The 25,006-nt window shown below is 44.1% G+C and overlaps 1 protein-coding gene across 2 annotated transcripts; it reads right to left on the reverse strand.

Moving 5' to 3' along the window:
- Positions 1 to 6,488: 6,488 nt before the first annotated feature.
- LOC117135206 (GTPase-activating protein CdGAPr) lies at positions 6,489 to 24,736 on the reverse strand. Of its 2 annotated transcripts, XM_033295292.1 has the most exons (8): positions 24,618 to 24,736; positions 24,132 to 24,201; positions 13,611 to 14,015; positions 12,282 to 13,555; positions 10,590 to 12,215; positions 10,208 to 10,520; positions 8,252 to 10,116; positions 6,489 to 8,197 (listed from the first exon to the last, which is right to left on the reverse strand). In XM_033295292.1, exons 3-8 carry the CDS (start codon positions 13,980 to 13,982, stop codon positions 8,119 to 8,121), a joined length of 5,529 nt encoding a protein of 1,842 aa, XP_033151183.1. In that variant the 5' UTR covers positions 13,983 to 14,015; positions 24,132 to 24,201; positions 24,618 to 24,736; the 3' UTR covers positions 6,489 to 8,118. The 2 variants fall into 2 exon arrangements, with proteins under 2 accessions (XP_033151183.1, XP_033151182.1); XM_033295291.1 differs by lacking the exon at positions 24,132 to 24,201.
- Positions 24,737 to 25,006: the final 270 nt, after the last annotated feature.

Raw genomic sequence — 25,006 nt, forward strand, 5'->3', positions numbered from 1 at the left:
CGGTCGCGTTGAGTTTGCGGCAATCACCGCACATCAACCAGCAAATTGCTCTAAACGAGCTGCCAGCAGACATGTGCGAGCGAGCCGGCGATATGGTCCTGCAGCCTGCGGAAAAGGAAAATCGGGGGGGAAAAAATGCGAGCGCAGGCAGTGCCACCCCCTCCTCAATCCGGCTGCAGTTGGCCCGCTTTGCGGTGCCCGCTTAGAGCGGCAATATTCGGGGAATCCCCGTAAGCGGGCACATGAACACACCCCTCGATTTGCATGCGCATAGGGTTGTCCTGCTCTGGCAGGATTTTGAGCACCCATCTCTCTGCTGGCATCCACTGGACACGCGATTAGTGCGGAGAAACCTTAGTTTAATTGACCCCCGTTAGCCGCAAATAAGTTGCACAACTATGCGTCCTTGCTCTGCCGCCATTTTGCGAGGCAGGCACATCCTGCCACGTCCCCAGCCACCCATTTGGCACCCACTTGTCATAATTAACGTGTCACGGCCGCCATTGTTGTCTGTCTGGCTGATGATGTGCGTGCATTAAATGCCACAATTATTATAATTGAATTAAACAATCGATTCTGCTGCTGTGACAGGATAATTGCTAGGCGGAGCCAGCGCAACTGTACCCGCTGGGCCACCCGCTGGGCCACATGTTCGCCTGCTTTGCATTCATATATTTTTTCCCCGCGCGGTTAATTGAATCAGAGCCCCACATAGCAGTACACCACCCACCAAGGACACCCGGCCCCCCTCCACACCCACCAAGTGACACCATCGAAAAGGGGGCGTGCCTCCTTTCCAGCCAGCCACCAATCAGCGAAGAGCTCGCCGAGGGGTTGCTTTCGCCACTATACTCGTCCTGTTTCGTCCTGTTGCTTAGAGCATCCGTTTTTTCTCACTGCGGAAAGTCCTGGATCCTTCAGAGAGAAGGCGATTGTGCGGGAGGGGGCTCCAAAATCAGAGCAGGAAGGAAGGACAATAACGAGACATCGCCGAGAGAGAAAAAGCATATGACGACGATGCGACCAAAAAGCAAGACAAATTTGCTCGTTTTATTAATAAAATAAGTCACGCAAACTAAGTCGAACGGCATTATTAGGTTAAAGCCCTAAAACGGGCGCATTAGGATGGCATTCGAGTGATCGCGGTGATGGTTGGGGCTGCTTGGAGATGGGCTGCCCTGTTCCTGGGCAAAAATATCTCAGCTTCTCTAAGGACATTAAACAATTTATAAAATATTGCTAGCGAGGTTATGGGGCTTGTGTTTACGAATATAAATATTTTATTCTAATTCAAAGATAATAGAATAATAGTATTTTAAAAGTTATTAAAAAGGAGTAAGGTACAGAATTAAAAAATAAATTAATAAAAGGAATTAAAGTGTGTTCTTTCCGATCTAAATTAACTTTTAAGTTACACAACCATCAATATATTTATTATTACATATATAAGAAATAAAAACTGATATTTATCTAAGAGAAAGAAAATTAATTTAATAAATTTTCCCGAGACTTTATAATATATAGTTACATATAGTTCAGAGCATGGACGGTGGAGAGCTGGAAAAAGGTATTCCAGCCAGAGATGAGCACTCCTCTCACCTGGCCGAAAGCCCTTAACTGGCTGCTCCGCCTCCACATCCACCTCCTCCTCCGCGGACTACTCTTCGGTGTCATCCATTGTTAACCCGCTGACATGAACGTGCCAAAGGGCCTTTGTGAGGACACATATTTTGTTCAGTACCTTTTGAGTCTGCTCGGTGGCGTGTCTACCTTGCGTTTTTTATTGATTTTTCTCGCTAGCTGGAAATCCACGGATTTGCGAGCAGAGATTCCCATGGCCAACTATGAGGGCAGATCATATTTTTGAGCCATCATTTAGTCTGACTAATTTCCCATTGTTGCACGTGCCCCGTCCGATGGACTGAGCCTAATTTTTATAATAATAAAAATGCTGCTACGTCTGGGGCATCGAATTGCCAGCCACTTTGCGGTTTAAGCTGAAGGAGGGTGCTTTTCCTTGGGGCAATTACAACATTTTGTGTCAGTTTGTCTGGCAAATCCTTCTGCGCTGTCTACATGAACGTCTCCTTGCCTCCTTTTTTGTGTTAGCATAATTCCCCGGAATCAAAGCTGAAGTGTGTCACCGATCAGGTTACATAAGCCATAGGTCGTGCCCGACATGGCAACAGGGGTGAATATTGGCGGCACATCGTCTCAGATCCTCTTTCCGCATTTAAGTTTGATTCTCGGTAAATTAACTTCTGATACAAGCAACACAAACTTGAACATCCTTGCGGGTCCTTTGTTTTTGGGAGCAGCGCTCAAGTGGCTACATCCTTGCGCTTCCTTTGTTGTACTGTATTTTTTATTTGCTAAGCCTTCAAGGATGAAAAAATCGTACTCGTAGTTCCTGTTTAAGGATAATTGAATAACGAATTCAAACTTATAACCAGCTCAAGAATAATTAAAGTTGGTTATTTTTATATTAATAGTAATACCTAATTAATGGCTACTTTGTAAAGCCGTAAAATTAAAAGTCAGTTACGACTGTCCAATCAGAACCATTTTTATTTTGTTTTGTCGATCTAATGCTTACCAGGATATAAAATAGGATTTGTTAAGAGAAAATGTGATAATTTAAGTAATTGTAGCATTGAATCCGGTTGAGCAACATGCCCCAACTACTATATCATTATAGCTCGACCACCTTAATATACCATTTCCGATCCACCGTTCAAAAATACAAAAAGAAAAAATCTTAAATAAAAACGCTTATTCAACAAATGACTAGATTTATAGCGTCTAGTTCCTTAACACCTTAATCTTTGGAAATGAGTTGTATGTATTTGATGAAAACCCCCATTTTTGTAAGTAAAGACTTCAAAATTAGACACTAGTTAGATTATTAGTAACAAATTTCTCGTAAATGTTACTAAAATCGTGGCCAACTTCAATATCAGGGATTTTGGAATGTGCAGTTGCAATCGTCACTTTTATCTCACCTCGTTGGGATGCATTTTTTTGATTTCCTACTGACAGTTTATTTTTACCACTACAAGAACGTGTGATCTCTTGCTCATAAATAAATATAGTTCTGTTTTTAAGCCGCTATTGAAGTTTACCCAGTTCGTCCCACTCTAAAAAAAACCTCACGTAACTCGCAATCAAATGGCTATTCGGTTGCATTTAAATAGGAAATATGCTCGGAAATTGTTGAGTTACGCCCACCAAAAAACGCCATATCCGGGAATCCAGTGGCCGAACAATCGAGCGAGTTGTAGGTCCTGGCTGTTCAGTAGATTTCAGGATAATTGCGCGGGATAAATTCAATTAAATAGCACACTACATGGCCGTAGAGCCCAACAACTGTATCAAAATAACAGCGATGCTGCCCCCGCCGGCTGATAAAATCGGAAAATGCCAGCAAATTACAAGCTGCCCCTCGACAAATCATCGTGTGCACATATTTCGATGTAATTTAATATGTGGCACGCGTTCGGGAAACTTTTGCCTTCCTAGCTCGACTCTTCCTGCTCCGCACGTATTTTCATTTCATTTTTTCTTCTCGTTGAATGCTCGTTGTTTGTTGGCTGGGAAAGGACCAGGAGGACTTGTGACTCCGGACGACGACGGGTTCATCCACAATTGTTGCCAATGAGAGCGATTGTGTGCCGCAAGGGGTGAAGGAGTGGTGGTGCCCCAGTAGGGGGAGGTGGCAGGATAATTGCATTTGTTAGTGCTCTAATTGTCAGGGCGGTCTAATTCGAGGACGAGGGCCAGGACGAAAAGGTTACTGCGCCTAGGATCACAACAAGAGACTTTTAATAAGCAGCCGACCGCCCAAAACAAAGCACTTCGGAAGGCGGAAAGCTGAAATCGCCACTCGTCGGGGAGTGCAAGTGCCCTCGAGGGAGGAATAGTGGGTGTTCTAACGATCCTAACTCTCCGATTTCGACAATTCAACACCGACAGAACTGACAATTAAGTGCAGAAAATAATGAAGTGATTAAACAGGCTTCGAACACATCATCGTCCTTAAACTATTTCCCATTTTTCAATAGATTAATTGATATGGGTAAGTACCCCAAATACCTGCTAATAGTAATAAATTCTTAAGTAACAGTAAAGTACCTGAATCTGTTATCTTTCATTTCACGATAAATGTAGTTGGCAGGAAAATATAAGTTCAGCTAAAGATACATTTTACAATCCCAATAAGTATCTTTAAATAGAAAAATCCTAATATGTAAATTTAATAATGCCTTATCAATCGAGGTGCTTTATTATCGCCAGTTCCCATCTAGTGCCTCATTTGCAAAGCGACATTATATTCCTGTCGTGCCCAAGAGCCAGAAGCTGGGGAAGAGAAGTCATCTGATGATTTGGCCCGTGGAGAGGCTTGTTATGTTTATTCCAAAATAATTGCCAGCACGTGCTCTATCAGCGTCAATCAACCCAAACAGACAGCCAGTGGACAGGAGGACATGGGCATGGGCATGGGCGTGGGCATCTTGGACGGAAACAAAAAGAGTAAATAAAAGTTAAGCATCAGGAGTGAGTGGGCCAGTCCATGTGCAAAGCGTTTTCGCACTTATGCACATCATTTACTCCGTTCGCCGCTGTGAGCCCGCATCGAAGGATGCGTTTTTGCGAGTCCTTGCGGGGTGGCTCAGCATCCGCGTTAAGTAGCCGGCTAACAACTGATTCGGCGATAAGACATCCCATATCGCTACCCTCTCGTCCTGTCGTCACACTTCCGACCCGCTGTGCATCTCTATGGCAATTTAATCAAATTAATTTTCTCACGTGCTCTTTTCTGCTTCCCAGCAGGTTCTAAAATAAAAGCAAAGCACAATGCTTATGGCTAATAAAATTATGGACTTATGGCTTATCGTTGGGTGGTGCAACGCCTTCTCTTTGAACTCCTCGTATTATTCGCAGGCGGACGAAGGAAGAATAGATCAGCGGGAATTTAAAGGCTTTATTTGTATTGTAAAGAGTTGGAATTCCTTTTACTAAAAAAAAAATGTTTGTCGTCTTTATTAGCTAATATAGTAAAATGTAAATCAGCAACTAAGCCCGAGATAAGTGTCGCGACTATTAGATACTCGTTACATAAATAGTGAAGCTCTACACAAATTTTTATATAAGAGCAGTAAAGGGAGTGCTGTTGCATGCAGAATTAAACTGCTCAAGCATTCCAATTAATTTAGTCGTAATAGTAGGATTTTTAATGCACTTCGGAAATACCCACCGGAGACACTCCTGCTTGGCGAAAACACCTCACTAGGGATATCGACCCACCCGACTTATCCTAAACATGAGTATATTTCCTTTATAGTGTCGGAAACCCTCGTTTACCCTTAAGTATGACTTAATAAATTTGGCCATATTAATGAGAACCTGCAGAGTCGAGCTGTTACATCGAATTCAGTATTCCCTTTTACTTCACAAGTTACGGGTAGAACAATAGAGCTATCAGGTTATCGGTATTCAGCTAATGAGAGGAGTAATTTCCAAATTTGTTAGCATATCAATAGGAATCGGCAAGAAAATAAAACAATAAGAAAAATAAGAGAGAATGCTATAGTCGAGTTTCCCTACTATCAGATACCCATTACGCAGCTAGCAGAAATGCAAACGCGTTTCATCATTTTTCTGAGATATCGAAAGATATTGGAAAAAAATCAAAAATTGTTCAAAATTGTGGGCGTGGCAGTTTTGGCCGGTTTGTGGGCGTTAGAGTGGGCGTGGCAAAATTTGGAAACAATCCTGCGCTACGTATACCTAAACATTCTAGCTTTTATAGTTCCTGAGATCGCGACGTTTATACGGATATGGTCAGATCAACTCAACTAGATCCTTACCAAAAGTTATGGTCGGTGTGCTACACACTTTATAAGGAATCTATTATACCCTTCTACTCGATGAACAAAGTGTTGAAATAAAAATTGTTCATTGTTCAATTGCGCTATAAATATAATATGCATCCATCATAATATGTACTAAAAATAAGCAAAATTGTATGGTTTTAATATTCTCGTTTTATTTAAATGCGTTAAAGAAGTATTTTGTCGTTTTATTTATGGCTTATAAAAATGTTAATGCAAATTGAGAACGTATCGCATGACGTTTCATCTCATCTCATATCATATATATTTGTTTAATATTGATTGATCTTTGCTCTATTAAATATAAGTTTGTAAGACATTATCATAGTTTAGCTTGTCGTCGTTGTCCCAAGGGGTTCATTTCTGTTTTTATTCTCCGGTTCCGTTTTGTGGTTCAGTCGTTATGAAATACGATTGTTTATAACTATGTTGTGTTTTTCCTTTATATTTATCAAAATATATCAAATGCTAACTTATTTTTTAAAGCTTTCTATTTAGTTATTGTATTACAATTCTGTTAATCTCCGTTTTTCTTCCGTTTTGTGGCTTTGTTTTCCTTTAAAATTTGGATACGTTTGAAATAAAAGTTTTGGCAGCTGCTCTGGAGTAAATAATGGTTTGAAAAATTCATCAAACGCACAGTTTCTTTTTAGAGTATCAAATTTATCTATTATTCAAATCTAAGCACTAGCCACATAAATTCTCCTTTTAGTTATGCATCAGATGTTCCTTCCATTGGTCATATGGGTAGTAAGTTATACAAGTATTACATATGGTTGCTGTGTACGCGCTTTATGACTTTCGAGTAAGTATTTTATACGTTTAAGGATTTATAAAATAAATCGGCTCTTAAGCATAACAAAGCTAACGAATTTTCCAAGGGGGCAAAAAAAAAAACATAAATATTTTAACTAAACCAAAGCCTTGTTTGCCATTTTTATATGTTTACAGCCTTTGGCAAATTTCATTCAGCAGATTTCCAGCCATGCGCTAAACTTCAGAAAAGTAAAGTTTTCGAAGCTAATTGTAGTAAGCTTAAGCTTTCTGAAGTACACCAAATAAATCAACAAAAACACCTATTATATTACTTGTAATTAAAAGTAAACTTTAGTTACACTCGAACTAGAGCTTTGTAGTATATAAGCGCTCTGTTTTTTTTTGTCAGTGAATCCTTTCTATGTATTAAGTATTCGGTTTTTCTTTTATAGCGAACGTTACCAGTTAGTGTAAAGGTATTTGTATATACTTATAGACAACCATATTGTTTATTTAGTTTTACTTTCCTCAATTCAAACATTTTCGTTAGTAAGGAAAATATATTTGTGTTTTAGTATGTGAGAATCAGATTGTTTCTATTCTGACCAAATACATAAATGTTTACTTAACGCTTCACGGAAGTCTGGATTCTAATTGAAAACTCGCTTAAGTCGGGTACACAGGCTTTTCAAATCTCCAGTTACGCATATAGTTTCCATTAGCAACAGTTGAAGGTAAAGCCAAAGAGTATATACAAGGATTGGTTTGGTTGAAGAAAGAGTATGTGAGTGACAATGCAAATGAGTTTATTGTTTTAAAAGTACATATAAATTAATCGTATAATAATTAACTTAGGACACCTTGCTCAAAGTTGTTGCAAATGCTTTCATTAGAAACTAAGAAAAATATCATCTCCGATACATGCGTCAAAGTTTAGTCGCAAAAACAAGAATATAAAAACACTCGAGACACAAATCAGGCAAAAACAAATCGAAATCGAAGCGGAATTCAAGAGGGTTGAATTCCGTGCTTTTTTTTATGGTCAAACGAATGAAACTTAACACCTATTTAAAGAAACTCCCAAAATGCAATAACAATATGCATTGTTTAGGATCGAGGGGTATGGTAAGGATGGTCTTTTAGTTAAACTCTCTTCATGCTGCTTCAAAACAAAATTGAATTTTGCATATGATTTAAGGCGCAAAGCGTCGTCATTATGATTATCATCGGTATATCTTTATAAATGTGGTTGCAATAAACACGGCGTTATAAATCAGTATGTCTTTGGATCCGCTTGCGCCGTATATGTCAATAACACTTGAGAATTTCAATGCGCTTAGGTGAATGATTAAAAACTAAATAAAATATATATGCGTTCATAGGCATATATACACGCTGCTCCAGAACTGTGATTATATGTAGGTAGCGGTCTCATTTTTTCGATGTAATTAGTTGCTAAAGTTGCCTTAGCCTATTGGTTTTGTGAACGAGATTCGAACATCGCTGTCACGTCGCGTATTGAGAATTGTGGTGAGATCTTTTCTCTGTTGCTGTAAAAGAAAGGGTCGTTAGTAGAGTTTAATAGTGGGAAGCTCTATGCTTACTTGGTGCCTGCATTGCTCTCGGCCAAGGAGTTCCTCTGCAAGCGATCGCGCGGCATGGGCTGACTACGTTCAAACTTATTCGCTGGCGTCTTGCTGGTGCTTCCATATTTCTGGGCCGTCGTCTTGACGCTGAGTAGCGAAGTGGAGGTTATGCCACTTACGCCACCGTTACTGGTATCACAATTTTGGTTCTTTTCGTCGGAAATCCGGCGCACGCGCTGTTGTCCCAGCTGCTCCTGTCCGTTACCCTGGCTCAAGCCCATGTGCAGGGTGCACTCCGATCCGCCGCCAGTGACGCGGCTCAGCTGCTTTAGGTTCATGTCGATATCCTTTTGCAAGGCGTGCATATCGCCGCGTGACTTGGACTTGATTCGCAGGGATTCTGCAGCCGGGAAGTTGTCTTCCGAGTTCAGTTCCGTACGCGACCGAGACTTGAGAGTATCGCCGTAGTACTTTTGCGTTAGCTGCTGACGCCGCTCCTCCTTGATTTTGTCGATGCGCTCACGATCCAGGACCACGCCTGTTAACACGCTCTTTCGACCCGCCGGGGGCAGGAACTGATTAGCTGACGATTGCTGCTCCTTGGGCATATTATTCTGCTGGATGAGTGAGATGCGGTTCTCGGTGGTGGGGGTGATTGCCTCCAGTTCGCCAGCGCGCTTCTGACATATCTCCTCGGTAATGCTCATACCCGGCAATCGCTTAGGCGGATTCAAGGTTTTAGGTCGCGTGAAGTCAAAGCTCTTGCGCCGGCTGTTGACCTCTGACATTACCTCGGGCAGTTTGTTAGATAAAGACAGATCTTGCAGTTGCTTGCCCCCAAACTCTCTGACAAAGGCGTTCTCATCCAGCGAGCGGGTTATTTTTTGGGCACTGCTGTTCAGTTTCTTGAGTGGCACGGGTGCGGGCATGGCCTTGGGCACGCTCAGTTCGTTGGGCTTCTTCATGGAGCCGCCACGCACCGAAAAATCAAAGTTGGGCAGCTGCTCCACAGGCGAGCTCTCGAATTTGTTGGCCAACTCCTTGACGCTGAAAGTCGGCGATTTGCTGGGCGATGACTGTTCGTGTTCCATGTTGTCTGGCAAGCTGTCTAGACTATCGAGCTCAATTCTATCAACGTTGGGTTTCTGTTCTTCTGTAATGAATTTCATCTCCTCGCCACGTAGATTTTCGTAAACTGTTTTCGGTTTGCGTAGCTCAATGTTTTCGTAAAGTAGCTGGGATTGCTCCTCATCCTCAGGCTCATTGTCCTGCTGCTCTTCGTGGTCATGGTGCTCCTGTTCCAGCTGCAGCAGTTGCTGCGTCATCTCTGCTGCCTTGTAGGCACCCCCATCGTGCTGCTCCTCCTCGGCAATCTGTTTCAGGCTGGAGCGCTCATGTAACATTTGATTAACCTCGGTTACCGAGTTCCGGAAAAGCTTCACCTGCTCATAGACAGTGTTTTCATCAAAGTTGGTCTCTAAGACGGCCGAAGGTTTCTTTTCCTTCTCGGGCGACTTGTATGTGATGCTAATGGTGGATTTTATGGGGCTGGGCACCATCTTGACGGGGGTCTGTTCAAAGTCCTCGTACACGGGCGAACTCTCATCGGTCGCTAGCAGGGAGTGCATGCTTAGTTGTCGCTGCAAGTGCTGATAACCATACTCGCTCGGTGTCACTGACTGACTAGTATTGTCCGTAAAATTGGAATTGTTGGGCGATGAACACATGGCCGCTGCAGCAGCCTGCAGCTGATCTTTAACCGGTAAAGTGGCAGCTCGATTTGCGGGCTGTGGTAAGCGCGGCTGAAGTGGGTTAAGGTCCAAAGATAGCTCCCGTTTCAGGGCATTCATATCACGCTGCTCAGCTTCATGGTGGTTGTTGATCTGCAAGGAGTTAAATGTCAGTTTTGGATTCTGGATATCCCTGACCAATAGATGATTCCCCTATGGGAAAATAATCAATTGGAATTCTTACGTTCTGTCCCAAGCTCTCGTGCGAGCTGCCTAGGTAACTGCTGGCCGCATCCAGACCTAAAAGCAGCGGCTGCTGCTGTACATTGGATGAAACACCGGATAAGCCAGACATGGCCGATGTCAGCATAAGGGGCTCCATGTCATATTGCGGCGTATTTACCGCCGAACTGTTATCGGAGCTTTCGGTGTCGCACAACAACAATGAGTACCGGGGACTGCGGGCAGGAGTTGTAGGCGTAGGCACATGCAGCTTGATCTGACCATCTTCGACGGGTTCCACTCGAGGTTTTCGTAGAGTAGCACCGTTGTTGGTACTGTTAATAGAAAAACCGTGCATCGTTTTTTAAATGAACAACCGTGAGATGAAAACTATGTATACTCACTGCACAGGTCTTGGAGCTGAAGGTTCCTGTTTCTGCCCTGGCTGTGTAAAGGTTCCCTGGTAGCTGAAACGCTCCTTAGCATCCTGCTGTTCTTTCCGTTTGGCCCCCAGCTGGACCGACGGATAGCTGTATCGGGTCGACGACGAGGAGGAACCTGCAGATGCTCCATTCGACGACGATATGGGAGATTGGATTGCCCTCGCTGGCTTTGGTGGCGGGTGCACTTCAACACTGGCGAACTGCTGTTGAGCAGTTGGCACATTTTCGGGAGTTCCACAGTCAATGAACTGAATGTCGCACAACTGATCTTCAAGCTTGTATCGCTTACAGCAGTTTTCGGCTCCACCGGATTCATGTCCGCAGGAGGAGGATGCAGTTCCAGGCGCTGAAAGAGGCGGTGGGGGCATCGTCCTGGCTGAGCTGGGCGATAGGAGATTGAGGCGTGGCTGCTTTTTAGGACTGGGATTAACGCTATTCGTCTGACTGGAGAAATCCTCGGGACGAGCGCGCATTATGCGACGAGTGGCGGAGCCAGAGGCAGGTGGAACATTCTCCTTGCCCACGCGCGGTGAGCTAACCAGAGATTCGCTCTCTGAGAAGATGCGCATTTCCGGCTCTTCGCGGTCGAAATTGAGACCTAGCTCGGAAAGCTCCCGCGACGGACATGTCGTCATGTGACCCCTTTGCGGAGACTGCAGCAAATCGAAGTACGAGTCATGCGAGACGCTCCTCGAATGACCAACAGTGCGCAGGCTATCAATTGAATTGGAGCGTATGCACAGGTCCATTGGCTTCGGATCGCGTTCATTGCTCGTTGTCTCCAGGAGCTCAATAGATTTGGGCTTGTCATGCTTGGTCAGTTCCTTGCTAGCATGAGCATGTGATGCCTGCACAAAGCTCACGCGAGAAGCAACGGAATCCTTGACATCTGTGGTTATTTTCTGGCCAGGATCGGGATTACCCTGTCGCTGACTGCGGGAGAAAATCGACTTCCAAGACGGCGTCTTATCCGGCTTACGTTTCTGCCAGCTGCGCGGGGCCGACAGCACCGTGTGGTATTTATCCGGCAAGCTGGACGGACCACCGCCCACTTCGATGTAGGAGCCAATGTTGGAGGCAGCGTTGCTACTAGCACTGGTCAACATGCTAATGGGCAGCGACTGCTTGAGGTCAGCCCCCTCAACCCGCGAATGCCTTTCCTGGGCCTCTTCCAGGCTTATCAGTTTGGCTCCACCGGTGCTCAGACTCTTCGGCCGCTCCACAACGCCCAAAGATTGATCTTGCTCCCGCTGCTCCACGAGCAGACTTTCGCAATCGGTAAGTGACTCCAGACGTAGCTCACCACCAGCCGCATTCGCAGCAGCAGCTGTAGCACTCGCCACCATGCTGTGTCGCGAGGGATGATCGTCCAGAGCGTCGAAGATGTTATGGCAATTCCGTATCAGGTACTCGGTGACCACCGCCTGCACGCCAACGCCACGCAGAGCAGCCACGCCCCCCGATTCAAGGGCAGGTGAGCGCAGTAAATTTGGCGCCCAAACAATGGCCAGATTCTTGTCCGTCATTCCGGTGCGTTCGTGGTGTTGCGACACCTTGTACAAGTGCTCGGCCAGATATTTGAGGGTTCTGCAAGGAATATAAAACGATATTAATCTAATCCCTGCCAATTTATCCAAGATTTCAATTACTCACCGATAGTGTGGCGGTGGCAGCTTGAGCACCGTCTCCTTCATAAGTCGCAGCCGCTCGTCAGCCTCGTCGGCCTTCACTTGAATGGCCTCTACAAAGTTGTCGTACAGTTGGTAGGTGCACAGGGGATTCGGAAGCTCGCGGAAGTACATCTTGAGCAGCGAACTGACTGCATGGATGTCCTGCTTCATTTCAGGGTTACCCAAATCCGGCACACGCTCCTCATCGAAGGCACGCCTCAGCCGCTGGATGTTGGAGGTGATGCCGGAGAGCCGGTAAATTCCGTCTATAACGCCATAGTTTTCGATGAACTCCGCACAGGACCGGAGAACCATGGGTATGTCCTGACCGCTGTTCAGCAGATGCTCGGACAGGTCACAGTTAAAGACGCGCTCGCGGTAAATTCCACTTTGCTTCAGGCGCCGACGTGATGGTCGCGACAGGATAAAGGAACGGAAGAAGGCGATCAGTTTGCCGTGCTTACGCAGCACCGGCTTAGTGGGTGAAGCATCCAAGTGACCCACTAGCGGTGCTGGCATTGGAAAGTTCCTGGGCACCTTATCGCCGATAGTGGCCACACAGGATTGAGGGAAAAAACCCACTTCGTAGAGGGACTTCTGCAGATGCGACTTCTTGCCGCGCCACCAAATCGACTCCGCCGGACTGGGCATATCGATCACTGAAATCATGTCGCCCACCTCAATGTTTATCTCGTCCGGAGCTTGGGCCTGATAACGCCTCACTCCGTATGCGGCACCCACCGCAGGTGTGTTGATAGTCCTCTGTGTCTCACCATCCGCCAGCGGTAGTCGCCTGCCCTTATTGTCCAGCTGTAGCCAGGTCAGAATTGTGCCGCAGGTCAGTGAATCGGAGGCGATCTTCGAGAAACGCTCCAGGTACTTGGCCACCGCATACTCCACATCCGATTCGCTGGGCAGCTCGGCCGCCAGTTCCTCCATGTTGCGCAGTCCACTGATTTTCCGGTCGTACACGCACCGGTGGAGCATCTCGTCCAGCAGCTGCATGTTCTCGAAGCTCCGCTTGATCAGGAACGGTTCGCAGCGCTGTGGGCACACGCGGATGATGAACCAACAGCTCTCCGGAGAAAAGCTGCGCAGCGAGCTGTGTGGCAAATCACCGCCAAGAGATTGGGAAGCAATACTGCTGCCCATGTGCTCCGACTTGTCATCCAACAGCTGCACGGATAGCGGACCCAGCTGGACCCTTTCGTAGTGGAAGTGGGCGCACTCCTCTAGCTTGGGAAATCGGCACGATTTCTATGGATGAAAAGTAAGATAAGACTTTGTTGGATTGAATCGACTCACTACTTACGCTATTCAGCGGCTGTACGGCCATGTGACGACTGGGCTTTGGAGGCGGTACAGCGCCCTGGATGGGCGGACTGCAGCTGGACTCCGTGGAGGCATTGGAGATTTGTGATGTATTCATGGAGGCGAACATGTCCTGATAACTCAGGCCTGGCAAACTGTCAGCGGGCACGATTTTGAAGTTCAGCTGAGCACTGATGGCGGCCGCCGGGGCATCCATTTCAAACTGGAGCGGTGGAGCCTGGGCATCCTTATCCGTGCTGGCATGGCAGGCAATTGGGCCACCGTTCACTCCACCAACACCACCTGGTTCCGCCGACGCCAGGGCATGGGAATGCAGCTGGGCTGCCAAGGATGTGCTCACCTTGTCCGACATGATGGATCGATCACTCTACGCCAGTTGCGACATCTGAAAGAAGCGGGGAATTCAGATTTAGTGAATGCATTCTCAGTGCTTAACTCTTTAGGCCTTCAGTGGTCGAGAACCCACGATAAATAACAATGCGAAGGCTGCAATTCTTCCCACAAGTCTTCCATTTACCATGCCCATCATTACTATTCCGTTTCCAGGCCTTTCAAATCCATTTGCATAAACAATTTGCAGACTTTATATAGTCACGTTGAAGTTGGTAAATGGTAGACTCAAGTCTTAGGAATATCTTACGTACATGCACCAAATTATATATATAATGATACCCTATTTTGAACAAATGTTCTCTTTCTTTTCTAACTAGCTATTTGGGACATGACTACCTGTTTTTAGAATCTTGTCGATCTCATTCCGAAATCTAGAGCTTGAATCCGGATCCCAGGCCGTTCCCAATGTTTCACTTTCGTATGATCCACTTCCAGCCTAGAATTTCCCACCCCAAATGGAGTGTCATTTAGCTGAAAGTGCCCAAAAGCTAAATTAAACATTCAGGCCTCGTTTATCGGCGTTTACTTTCTAATGGCACGCGCGATCTTTTCATCAGCCAAGCGAGCGACCTGGAGTCTCGCCAGGCCAAATGTTCTACTTTCGGGGCTAAAAAGCTGTACTCTCTCTGTCGCCGATGTGGATTTTTCCCGACTTGGCGGTGGAATAAATAAGGTCACTGGCTCAGACAAGCGGCAGGATGTGGCACACGTAGGGGTATGGTTCGACTCAATAAATATATACAATAAATATTTATAAAGTTCAAACCAGTTGGGCACCGAATGGTTGGTCGGTCGAATGGGATTCGGATTCGAATTGCGATTCGAAGTGGAGGAGATGTGGATGTGGATGAGGATGCGATGGGATGGGATGGGATGCCTAGCGGTGGTTCTGATTTACAGGCGACACGAATGCAATGCAATCGCCGCCAGGCTGCAGCATTTAAACTTTCATAAATTAAGCCAACAGCGGACAACTTTGGACGAAGCGAAACCATTCGAGAGGAGCATGGGGCACGTAGCTGGGGGAAAACGGGTTTTTCCACTCGCCTAGGAGGAAAACTCGAGAGCCTGCTGGGGCCGTCCATCACTTGCGGCCAAAGCGCAGCTAACTATTAAAAATTGTTAACGCTAACGGTCTCAAAATGCAGTCGCATAAAGAAAGAGCAGCGACGGATTGACAGAAAATGTAAAGTGCATCTAAAATCGGGTAAAACAAAACATAAAAACCATGTGCCAACGACCTGGGAAAATGGATACAAACGTGTTACAAAAGATCGAATCGATGTCATCAATCGATGGATCGTGTGATTGAGAGCTACCCAACAATGGTGAATGAATGGGTGAGATAATAACACTCCGCTCCACGTAACCGCAATCTTTAAGCTTTCCCGACGTATTCTTATGAATTAATTAGGGTTCTTTTATTGTTAAGTCTGTTGTTCTCCCATTGTCAGTATCTAAAGAATTCTTTTTGGTCAGCACGTTCTGCTGATATGAGCCGTATGATTTTGTTTTTGACGATGTATACATACATTGGGAAATGCAAATCAGCTACCGGGATTTATTGTTTAAACTCACATTCGAACCTATCTGGCCATAAGAGCAGTTTGCATTCTGATCAGTTTTACATATTTTACAAGTATTTAAAGTTTAAAAAACCATATAAACGACGTTATGTTGGGCAATTGAAATCATTAAAGATTGTGAGATAAAAATTATCATACATGATTAGGCAGATATTGAAAGCTAAACAAATCAGTTTCATCTCAATTATGCACAAAGGTCAAAAAGAAAACACCAAAATACGGTTCGAACTCTGTGCATATTCAATTCCTTGATTGCCCATTGCACTTTGGCCAAAAACGAGCCCAATGAAGACATTTTCCCATCGGTTTCTTTCGCCCAGCTCACTTTCTCCAATCAATTAAACAACATTGTCTATGTCCGGACTGCGAGCCGCCAAACTCCGGAGTTTGTGAGAGCAGCAAACATTTCAATCGCTGTGCAAGAGGCTCAGGCCAATTTAATGCTATGAAATAACTTAATATTGGACAATAGTTAATGGCTTTTTAATGGCGGGCTTCAGGCTCCGTTTTCCACCTCAGCTCGGCCGGGGCTTGACCCAATTGACTCGCAGCGAGAAACCGAAAGCCAAACATGACAATGATCTATAAATCAAGACTGGAATCGCAAGTGCGTGAGTCTGGAGCACAACTAGACAGCATGGACACACGTTTATCTTTAATAAGCTAAATAAAAGTCGCCTCTCTTGACTGCTGTTGGTTGTGCTAATTTATGGTCCAAAGTGGGTCACTCACTCACTGGTTTCTAGAGCGGACAATTGCAGCGAATGATGTCGGTTGTCGGCCATAAAAGACTTACGAGGCTGCAAATGCATGCATAATGTGCTTAAGCCTAGTTGCTGAGACTGCCAGTCAGTTAGTCAGTTCCCCTCCGTTCGACATTCATTCAGTCAGTCAGTCAGTCACCCAGTCACTCATTCACTTCAGCCGGCAAGTGCTAAACGATGCTGGTGTGCATCTGAATGAGACGGATACGCTGACGGACAATTAAATAGATCCGCGACGGTTAATCACAGGAAAATTCCAGGGTAGAGGACTAGAATGGATAGAGTGCGCTTACTAGTTGCTAGCAATTCAAATATTGTAGTTAATATTATAATACCGACTAGTTTACGAACTGAAAATAAACGTAAAATTTCTTGTTTCCACTTTTGAAAATATTTTTAAATTGTATTTTTTTAAAACCCATAGGTAACTATAATTTTTAAAGCAGCTGAACTTGTTTTGATTTCGATATCTGTACAATGTTTTTCATGGCAAACCATTTTCAGGACTAACTAATGATTAAGAGCAATGACGACGACCCTTCTTCTAGATTGCTCGATGACTCTTTCTAGCTTTGACTCACTTTAAATAGTCACATTAGACGGCTAATTGTTCTTGGCAGATTCGCATTACATAATCTAATGATGTATACAGACGTTTGATACCGGGACCAGGTCAATCGAAAGCCATTTCACCGCAGACACATAGATTGGGACCGAGTGACTAATGGCCCAACATGAAGTCATTAGACTGGCCAATTGATGCCAGATAGTCAGCCAGCCAGCCAGCGCTCCTATAAACCATGCAGCATGAACAAATTGCAGCCCAAGGCTGATCCGGTTGCTATATGCCGTTAATCTGTTGAGCAGAGCGGTATCAATCTACGCCCCAGTTGACAGCCAGTGGCACTTGTGCTCTTGGAAATCTGATCGGTTTGGCCCGCCTGGCTGACTCACATGGCGGATTTGTTTGCGCACCACTGTAGTGCATCGTAATGGGGAGCCCTTTGTGGGGTCTGCTCCCGAATCGATGGCACACAACCCCACCGTCGACAGCTGACTGACTGACTCATAACATAGAAATAAAAAAGCAAGTCCGCCATGTGGGAATTGCAATTAGTCTAACCGCCACATTAGTCAACGCTCGTGCTTCGGACTGCCCAAGTCCGTTTTACTAATTTTACCTGACCAAACTTTACACTCCACTCCCATGGCCCCCTTAATTGTCGAGCTCTCGACTTCCGTTCACACAATTATGGACTGTGGCAAACACAAATGCCGAGTTGCAAGTTGGGGAAACGGTTTGCTTGGTTCAAAAAGTTTGAATGCGCTTATATTACATGAACATATCCAGTAAGCAAAGTGTATGTTTCGTTTATTACGCTTTATCTGATTCTTAAATAGTTCAAAGTATATCTTATGCGTTTCCCAATTGGTTTCAGTCCCATTCCGACATGATTACACTTTCATATGGCCATTGCATAATTCCGAAATGTACCAGCCGCGAATTTCCAAAGTCATTAAAGTGCCATTGTTAGGGCATTAAAAGCGTTCATCTGATATGAAGAAAAAAATGGGAAAGCACAGGGCAGAAAAGAAAAGCGAAATCGCTCAATTCCGCTGGCCATGTAAATTTTCTACTTTGACATTTGTGCAGAATTTCGCCTGGCCTGGCCCAAGCCAACTCATCTCCGCCAGCGAACCATAAAACCTAGCCTAGTGTCATTTAGCGAAGTCGAAAAACAGGTACACGTAAACCCACGGACTCACACTCCGACTATCGGCGAGACCAGCAGACTTTATATTTTTAATGGAAGTGAAAGTTTTGCGCGCATCAACGAAATATATATACATGTATGTATGTAGATATATAGCTGCTCTACGTAGACAAAGCCAAACACACGCGGCCGGCAATATCCAAATTTTTTCTTTCAGGTTGTCTTAGACTCGTGGCGCCGGCATGCGAAATTTTTGAAAATAAACAAGCAAAATAAAATCGTACAATAAAAATCGCATTAACAAATATGCGAAGCAGCTGCTGGAAGAAAGCGCAATGGCCAAATATTTAGAAGCAAACGTCAGACGCGAACGGGCAGTGGCAATATAATTTAATTATTATTCATTTCTATGCGAGCGCGACCGACCGAGTGGCCGTGCATATGAATTGTTAAATAAAGTGTTGAATTTCAATAAGACAAACGGCCACAGCGAACGGGGGCAATTGGCACAAGCGTTGAAATTCATAAGCAAATGCGAAAACATACACAAAATATCACCCTCCCCCCTCCATCCAAAATTTGTTCGTATTAATAGACAATCCTGTACTCTACCCATCGCCGGGCATATGAGCTAGGGTGTCGATCTCCGCTCGACTGCGGAATCCTTCAGAGGAATTTGGTATTTCGAAGGGCTATTCTTAAACTTCTATTCTTGAAAGAGGCGATCCGAACAAATTGTTTAGGGTTTGGTTTCTCTAAAAATAGAGAATAAATGAAGATATCGCAAAACTTAAACTTTATTCTGCATATTCTATTTAAATGCATTGTGCACTAAATAAAATGCAATAAATTCAAGCGTTTGCTTTCCAAATTTGCTACTTCGCCTTTTGTTTTGCTGCACACAAGTGGTAATTAGAAATGATAAATTACACATGTTCAATTAAAACTATTCGAGCTATAAATATTCAAATAAGGCAACATTCCATTCATTCACTGGATTTGCGCAGGTGATTCATGGATGAATTGTAGGTTGATAAAAATTATTCTGTCTCACTGATGAGTCAGAACGAAAGGGGACTTTCTTCTTATCTGAGGCTTGGATGAAATGCTAGATATAGAAACTTATCAAAAACTAATGAAAATTATTTGTAGCAATCATTTACAGCATTCATGTTTCCACTGATCGGAGATCATGCAGATTCAACTGAGCAATCGGCGATTGAACAGACTACATTTCGTGATCTATATTTAAACTATGAAATCATCGAACTCATTATATGCACAATAAATGTCAATAAAAGATAGAGCATCTATATTTATTTGCCTTCGACACTCTTGGGCTATGATTTCCTATAATTTAAGTTTTCCAAATGAATTGAATAGTTCGTTCTTAGCGCATTTCACATTCGACGCAGCTCATCGAGCAAACAGAGGGCACAACTTTTGAGGCATTTTGATGGTTTTTGTTTCATATGACTTGGCACTAACAACCATAACAGCAGCAGCAACAACAACAAGGCCCCAGCGACTTGTCAGTTTTAATTGAAATCAATTGAGCTCAATTATTTGATACGCATATGAAACACAACCACAACAACAGCTACAAAAGCCGCCAACCCAAAAATTCTTATACGCCGTGTGGGTTCGGCATTTCCCCCGCTTGCACTTAAATAACCACGAGATAGTTGGCGAGGCTGGGGGCAAGTCAGTCGCCAAATATGGAGCGTTTATGAAGAATTCTTTACATGCATGTAAACAAAAAAACAAAATGCGAATATAAAACGCGACGGCGTCGGCTCGAACAGGTGTAAACAGCAATAAGACACACAGGGCGAAATGTGTAGAACAGCGAATTTTCTGTTGGCAGTTTCGCTGCATTGTTTTTATGTGTCTGCAATTGTAAACTGTTTACATTGGCCAGCAAAACAGTGGTTGGTAATCAGTAATCAGTGATAACGGCTGCAATTGAGCACTATTTGTAATCCATAGGTATGAAAAGTCCCACCTGAACTGTTTTTAGTAGCAATACTGTGCAGGCCAGTGTAATTATTATCCCTACGCTGCTTGGAGAGGGGAATGGGAAATTCCTTCTGTGGAACTAGTCAAAAGTAGTTCACAAGGTTCGAGGATTTAGTTAGCGCTGTTACGAAACGAACCAAGGAACCAAGGCGTTGCAGTCCAGTGTAGCCCTCCACTCCTCTTAGATGTTTGGTGTCACCCGGGTGAAGGCAACTCCCTCCTCAGATGGGAAAGGGTTTTGGTGGCGGGGAATCTGCCGCATCTGGGGGCAGTGGTGTAATGAGCTGGACGCCGGCGAGGTAAACGTTCCCCATTGCAAGCGGTGTGAGCTGTCCGCCCGTTTGAGCGGATGTTTGAGTTGAGTGCACAGCTACCGAGGCGCAACGAAATTAATCGAACTCGAAATCAGGCGCTGGCGGGGGCGGGAGCAGCTTGCTCGCTTGGTTATGCTGCTGCACATATAGTGCCCGTGTATATACATATTTAGTATGTATGTTCGTGTATATAGACGTAGAGTAGATGTATCTGGCCAACTTGACACGTTTCTGCAACAGGCGGCCGCAGCGCAGTCAACTTTGCTCTCGTCACTCGAAATGTGCCATAATCGTGCGCAGTCGCGGCGCGAATCTTTCCCAGAGACGTGAGCCACATAATAACCGCAGTAGGAGCACCACGCGAGTGTATGTACAGCTGCGGTTAAAATAATAGCACTACTGCAGGTGGAAAGGTGATTTCCTAAAAAAAGGTATTGAATGTTTATTTTTTTAAAAGTCTGATTGCATGAATAATAAGTACCATATGTTGTCTCTCTAAGCAAGAAATTTTGACTCTCTCAATGTAACGGTTCTTTTTGTTTTTGGGCACTTTCTGCAAAAGGGCGCTAAATGAGGCGGTAACAAAAATAGCACTGACCACGTTTTTGCTGAATAAAATTAATAGGAGTGATTGCTTTGGGTTTTTTTTCGACATATTTTGAAAAAAGGAGTTGCATTAAAGGTTTTAATTGAATTTTTTTCAAAAGAAGACCAAAAATTCTCTAGTTATGGGTCGGGGAAAGCATTCTACCGTCGAAAAAAGGAATTTGATTAAAAACATGATCTCTGAAGGTAAAACCTACGCTAAAATGGTACGGTTTGTTGGTTTTTCAAACAAAATGATCCGCAACGCACTTCTGTTTGTCGAAAATAACGAAAAACGTGGAAGAAAGCCCTCTATGTCCAACGTGGAGATCAAGCGCTTGGTTCGGCAAAGCAAGAAGGAGCCTTTTAAGCCGGCGACGGAACTGAAGAAGGAGCTCCAGATAGCTGCAAGCGTGGAAACAGTTCGCAAACACTTAAGACAAAACAACCTTAATGTGTGCAGTCCCAGAAAAGTCCCGCTTCTGACTGTTAAGCATGTGGCAAAGCGAATCTTATATGCCAAGATACGCAAGGACTGGCCTGTGGAGAAGGGGCGCCACATTTTGTGGTCAGATGAGAGCAAAATTGTGTTTTTTGGTTGGAAAGGCTCTCGGTCTTATGTTCCGCGTCCACCACGAACTGAAAAAAATCCTCGCTTCACCTTTAAGACGGTAAATCACGGGGGATCCAACATCATGGTATGGGCGTGCTTTTCATACTATGGAGTAGATCCGATTCATATGATTCAAGGCATCATGGATCAGCACATTTACACAGATATCCCGGAAAATGTGATGGCGACATATGCCGAGGATGAAATGCCGTTTTTTTGGACATTTCAACAGGATAACGACCCAAAACACACGAGGAAGAAGGCTCGAAAGTGGTTTGAGCAGAAATCGATCCGAGGAATGAAATGGCCTGCTCAGTCACCCGACTTGAATCCAATCGAAAAACTTTGTGCGGACGTGAAAAAAAGGTTTCTGAAGCCAAACCCAACCATAACGAGGAACTTTGGATTCATGGGGGATCGAGGATCAAGGATTCATGGAGCAAAATTCCTCAAAAACGGTACCAGGACTTGGTGGACTCCATGCCAAGAGGATGCGCAGCTGTCATTGCCTACAATGGTCACGCAACCAAATATTAAGATTCTTTAAACATAGTTCTTAAGATATAATCCATTTGTTGAACTCTTATTTTATTTTTTTAGTTAGTTTTAGCAAAATACGAGAAACAGTGCTATTTTTGTTACCGCCTAAATTTGGAGGTTTTTTTTTGTTTTACCAATTATTTTTAAAATATCCATTAGATCTGTTACCAATTTTATTATTTCGATTGAAAATCATTGTAGTATTTAAGATTAGTGGAAAAAATGATGAAAAAATGTCAGAAAATAGAGAAACGCTGGGGCAAACACGAAATGTGCTTTTGGTGCTATTATTGTTACCGCAACTGTACATACATATGTACATAAAGTATAGTAGCACATATCTGTACGTATCTCGTAATAACAGCGAGAAAGCTGCCCGCACCCAGCCCCCGCATTCAACGGCCAAAATGAGTCAACAAGCGCCCAAAATGTTCTCATAGAACAGAAGTAAATCAAGTTAATGGGGGAAGTTCGCGGATGCGGGGGGATAGGCAATGGGTTCCCTTTTTAAGCCGTTTTCCAACACATAACTTCGCATAAATACCCATTGGGAATGGACGAGAACGAGCAAGATACATATGAAGTTCACATAATATTTAGACAGCTAATCATATTTAATTATAATTATTATAGGTCTATGAAGATCATAAATCAACCATAATTCTACTTAACTTAGCATCTCTACGAACGTAACTAAAGTTTGAACAGTGGAGTAGAAAAGTGAAATGAAGTACCACCACCTATCAATTAACCATCAGTCTAAGCCAAATAGTATTGGTTAATTGATTTTTCCGCCTCCTTAACACCTTTTCGTTAATCGCACACCTCGCTCCTTTCACAAAACTCTTGACTCTACTCGCAGAAGGGTATGAAGAAAAGTAAGTGAAAGGCCAGGAGTTGGCTTTTTGGGAAAGTAACAGAGCGGGTCAAAAGTATCAGTCGCTTGGCAGAGTGGGTGGGGAAGGGGGGTTTTGGGGCACGAGGAGCTGGAGGAGCATGAGCAGCCGGACGGAGCGAGTTCAATGTCAACTGTGTGGGCAGCGCCACGAAAACTCTTTTACGAGCGCTTCCGCTTGAAGAAACACACACAACTGGATGTGTGTAAGCCCGCAACTAAAGCACGACCACACCTAAACATTAAAAACCAGCGAGGGAAGTACATGCTTCCTCCTTTCGGCGTGGACAAAAACAAAGAGACACAAGCGACCATACAGCGGGGGTCAAGTCTTTAAAGTCGTGTTGAGATTTTATTTAAGATCATGTGTAATCTTAGGTTTTAGGTCAATGGTTTGTAAACTCACTTTATGTGACTTAATTAGCGTTTAGTGTTTCTCACACTTAAAAACCAAGACGCGCGTAATACCCGAGGATTGAAAACAAAGGTTAAGGAATGTGGTTCTCCCAAAGGGTTGATTGCGATGAGTCAAATGACAGCAGCAGGCATGAGTTGTTCTATAGCTATTACTATCAAATTCCAGAATAGCATATAGGAAATACAAATGTTTCAAAGTGAACAACATAAACCAAGTTCTAGTCACGGTCAAGTGAGGAACCCTATTTATAGTTATAGGGTTTCAAAATGCACGTTTCTGGGTTTTATCTGGGTTTTTGGGGTTGAAGTTGCAGGACAAAAGACGGCAGCTTTGGAGGAATGCTTTTGTCCGCTCTTCCTCTTCCTCGCTTACCAAGGACTCCATAAAGACGGCAGATACCGGAGGCCCATTACTATTATTTTGACTGCAGCTGTACGAAAGAGAGGCATTGCCAATGGGGTGGAATGTGCATGTGAGTGTGGATGTGTTAAGGAAAAGCAGCAGCAGACAGACAGACAGGCAGACCGACAGACAGACACACAGACGGATGGACATATGGTGGAGTTGTGCCAGGTGAGAGTGTGTGTGTGAGTGTGGCTGCCACAGGGTGACAAAGTCTAGTGTGAAACGGACATATCGCACTTATGTCTTTTACATACCAACTGTTCCAATAGCAAGGCGCAGGCATAGTTACGTGCGCGAGACAGAGAGGGAAACACACTCAGCTTCCTTCGCAAAAAATAATATGGGAGAGAGGAAAAAAAACAGAAAAGACGGGGCGTTATTCGCTGTTATTCGGCACAGAACGCGTCTCGAATGATGATGGGAAAATGGTAAAACAATGGCTTTGGCACAATTAATAGACCCCAAAGACGCCAAACGGTTTTTCGTTTATGTTTTCCTCTTCCTCTCCCTCTCCAACCAGCAGTCGCAGTCGCGGCAGCTATTATTTATTATTTTCGTTGCTGCCGCACAATACACTGACACACATTTTTAAATAGAGAGGAGATACTTTTCAGCATATCTTTTTCCTTTGGCACGCACACGAGCATGCAAACACACGCACACGCAAGGGCGCACCGCACACACACACGCACGCAAGCAGACGGCGGGTGTGTAAGCCCAATTTTCGCATTCGTACACACCTTTTCTCGAATAGATCACCGTGGCAATGGTAAAATTACAACATTTCTCACTGTCCGTCCCACTGCAGAATTAACTGGCTTCCGATCCGCAGCCTTTTACAACGCGACAACAAATGTGACGATAACGATTAAAATACCGCTGGCCAGGGTATAACGCACTATTTAATACCTCTGCACATACAAGAAATACCAAATAAATATCTCACAATTAAAAACTATATTTGCATTTAAGTCGGTTGTAAATTAAATAAGTGTGCTACATATTATTTATATTAGCATTTAAATTAAGGAAACTCCCTGAGTTCAAGAAAGTGTACTGTTATCGATAACAATTTCTCTACTACCGAGGAATAATTACTGAAATACTGCATGCACTGCTTGCTTGTTAT

Source organism: Drosophila mauritiana, chromosome 2L (assembly GCF_004382145.1).
Source record: "Drosophila mauritiana strain mau12 chromosome 2L, ASM438214v1, whole genome shotgun sequence".
Classification (NCBI taxonomy): Eukaryota; Metazoa; Arthropoda; class Insecta; order Diptera; family Drosophilidae; genus Drosophila; species Drosophila mauritiana.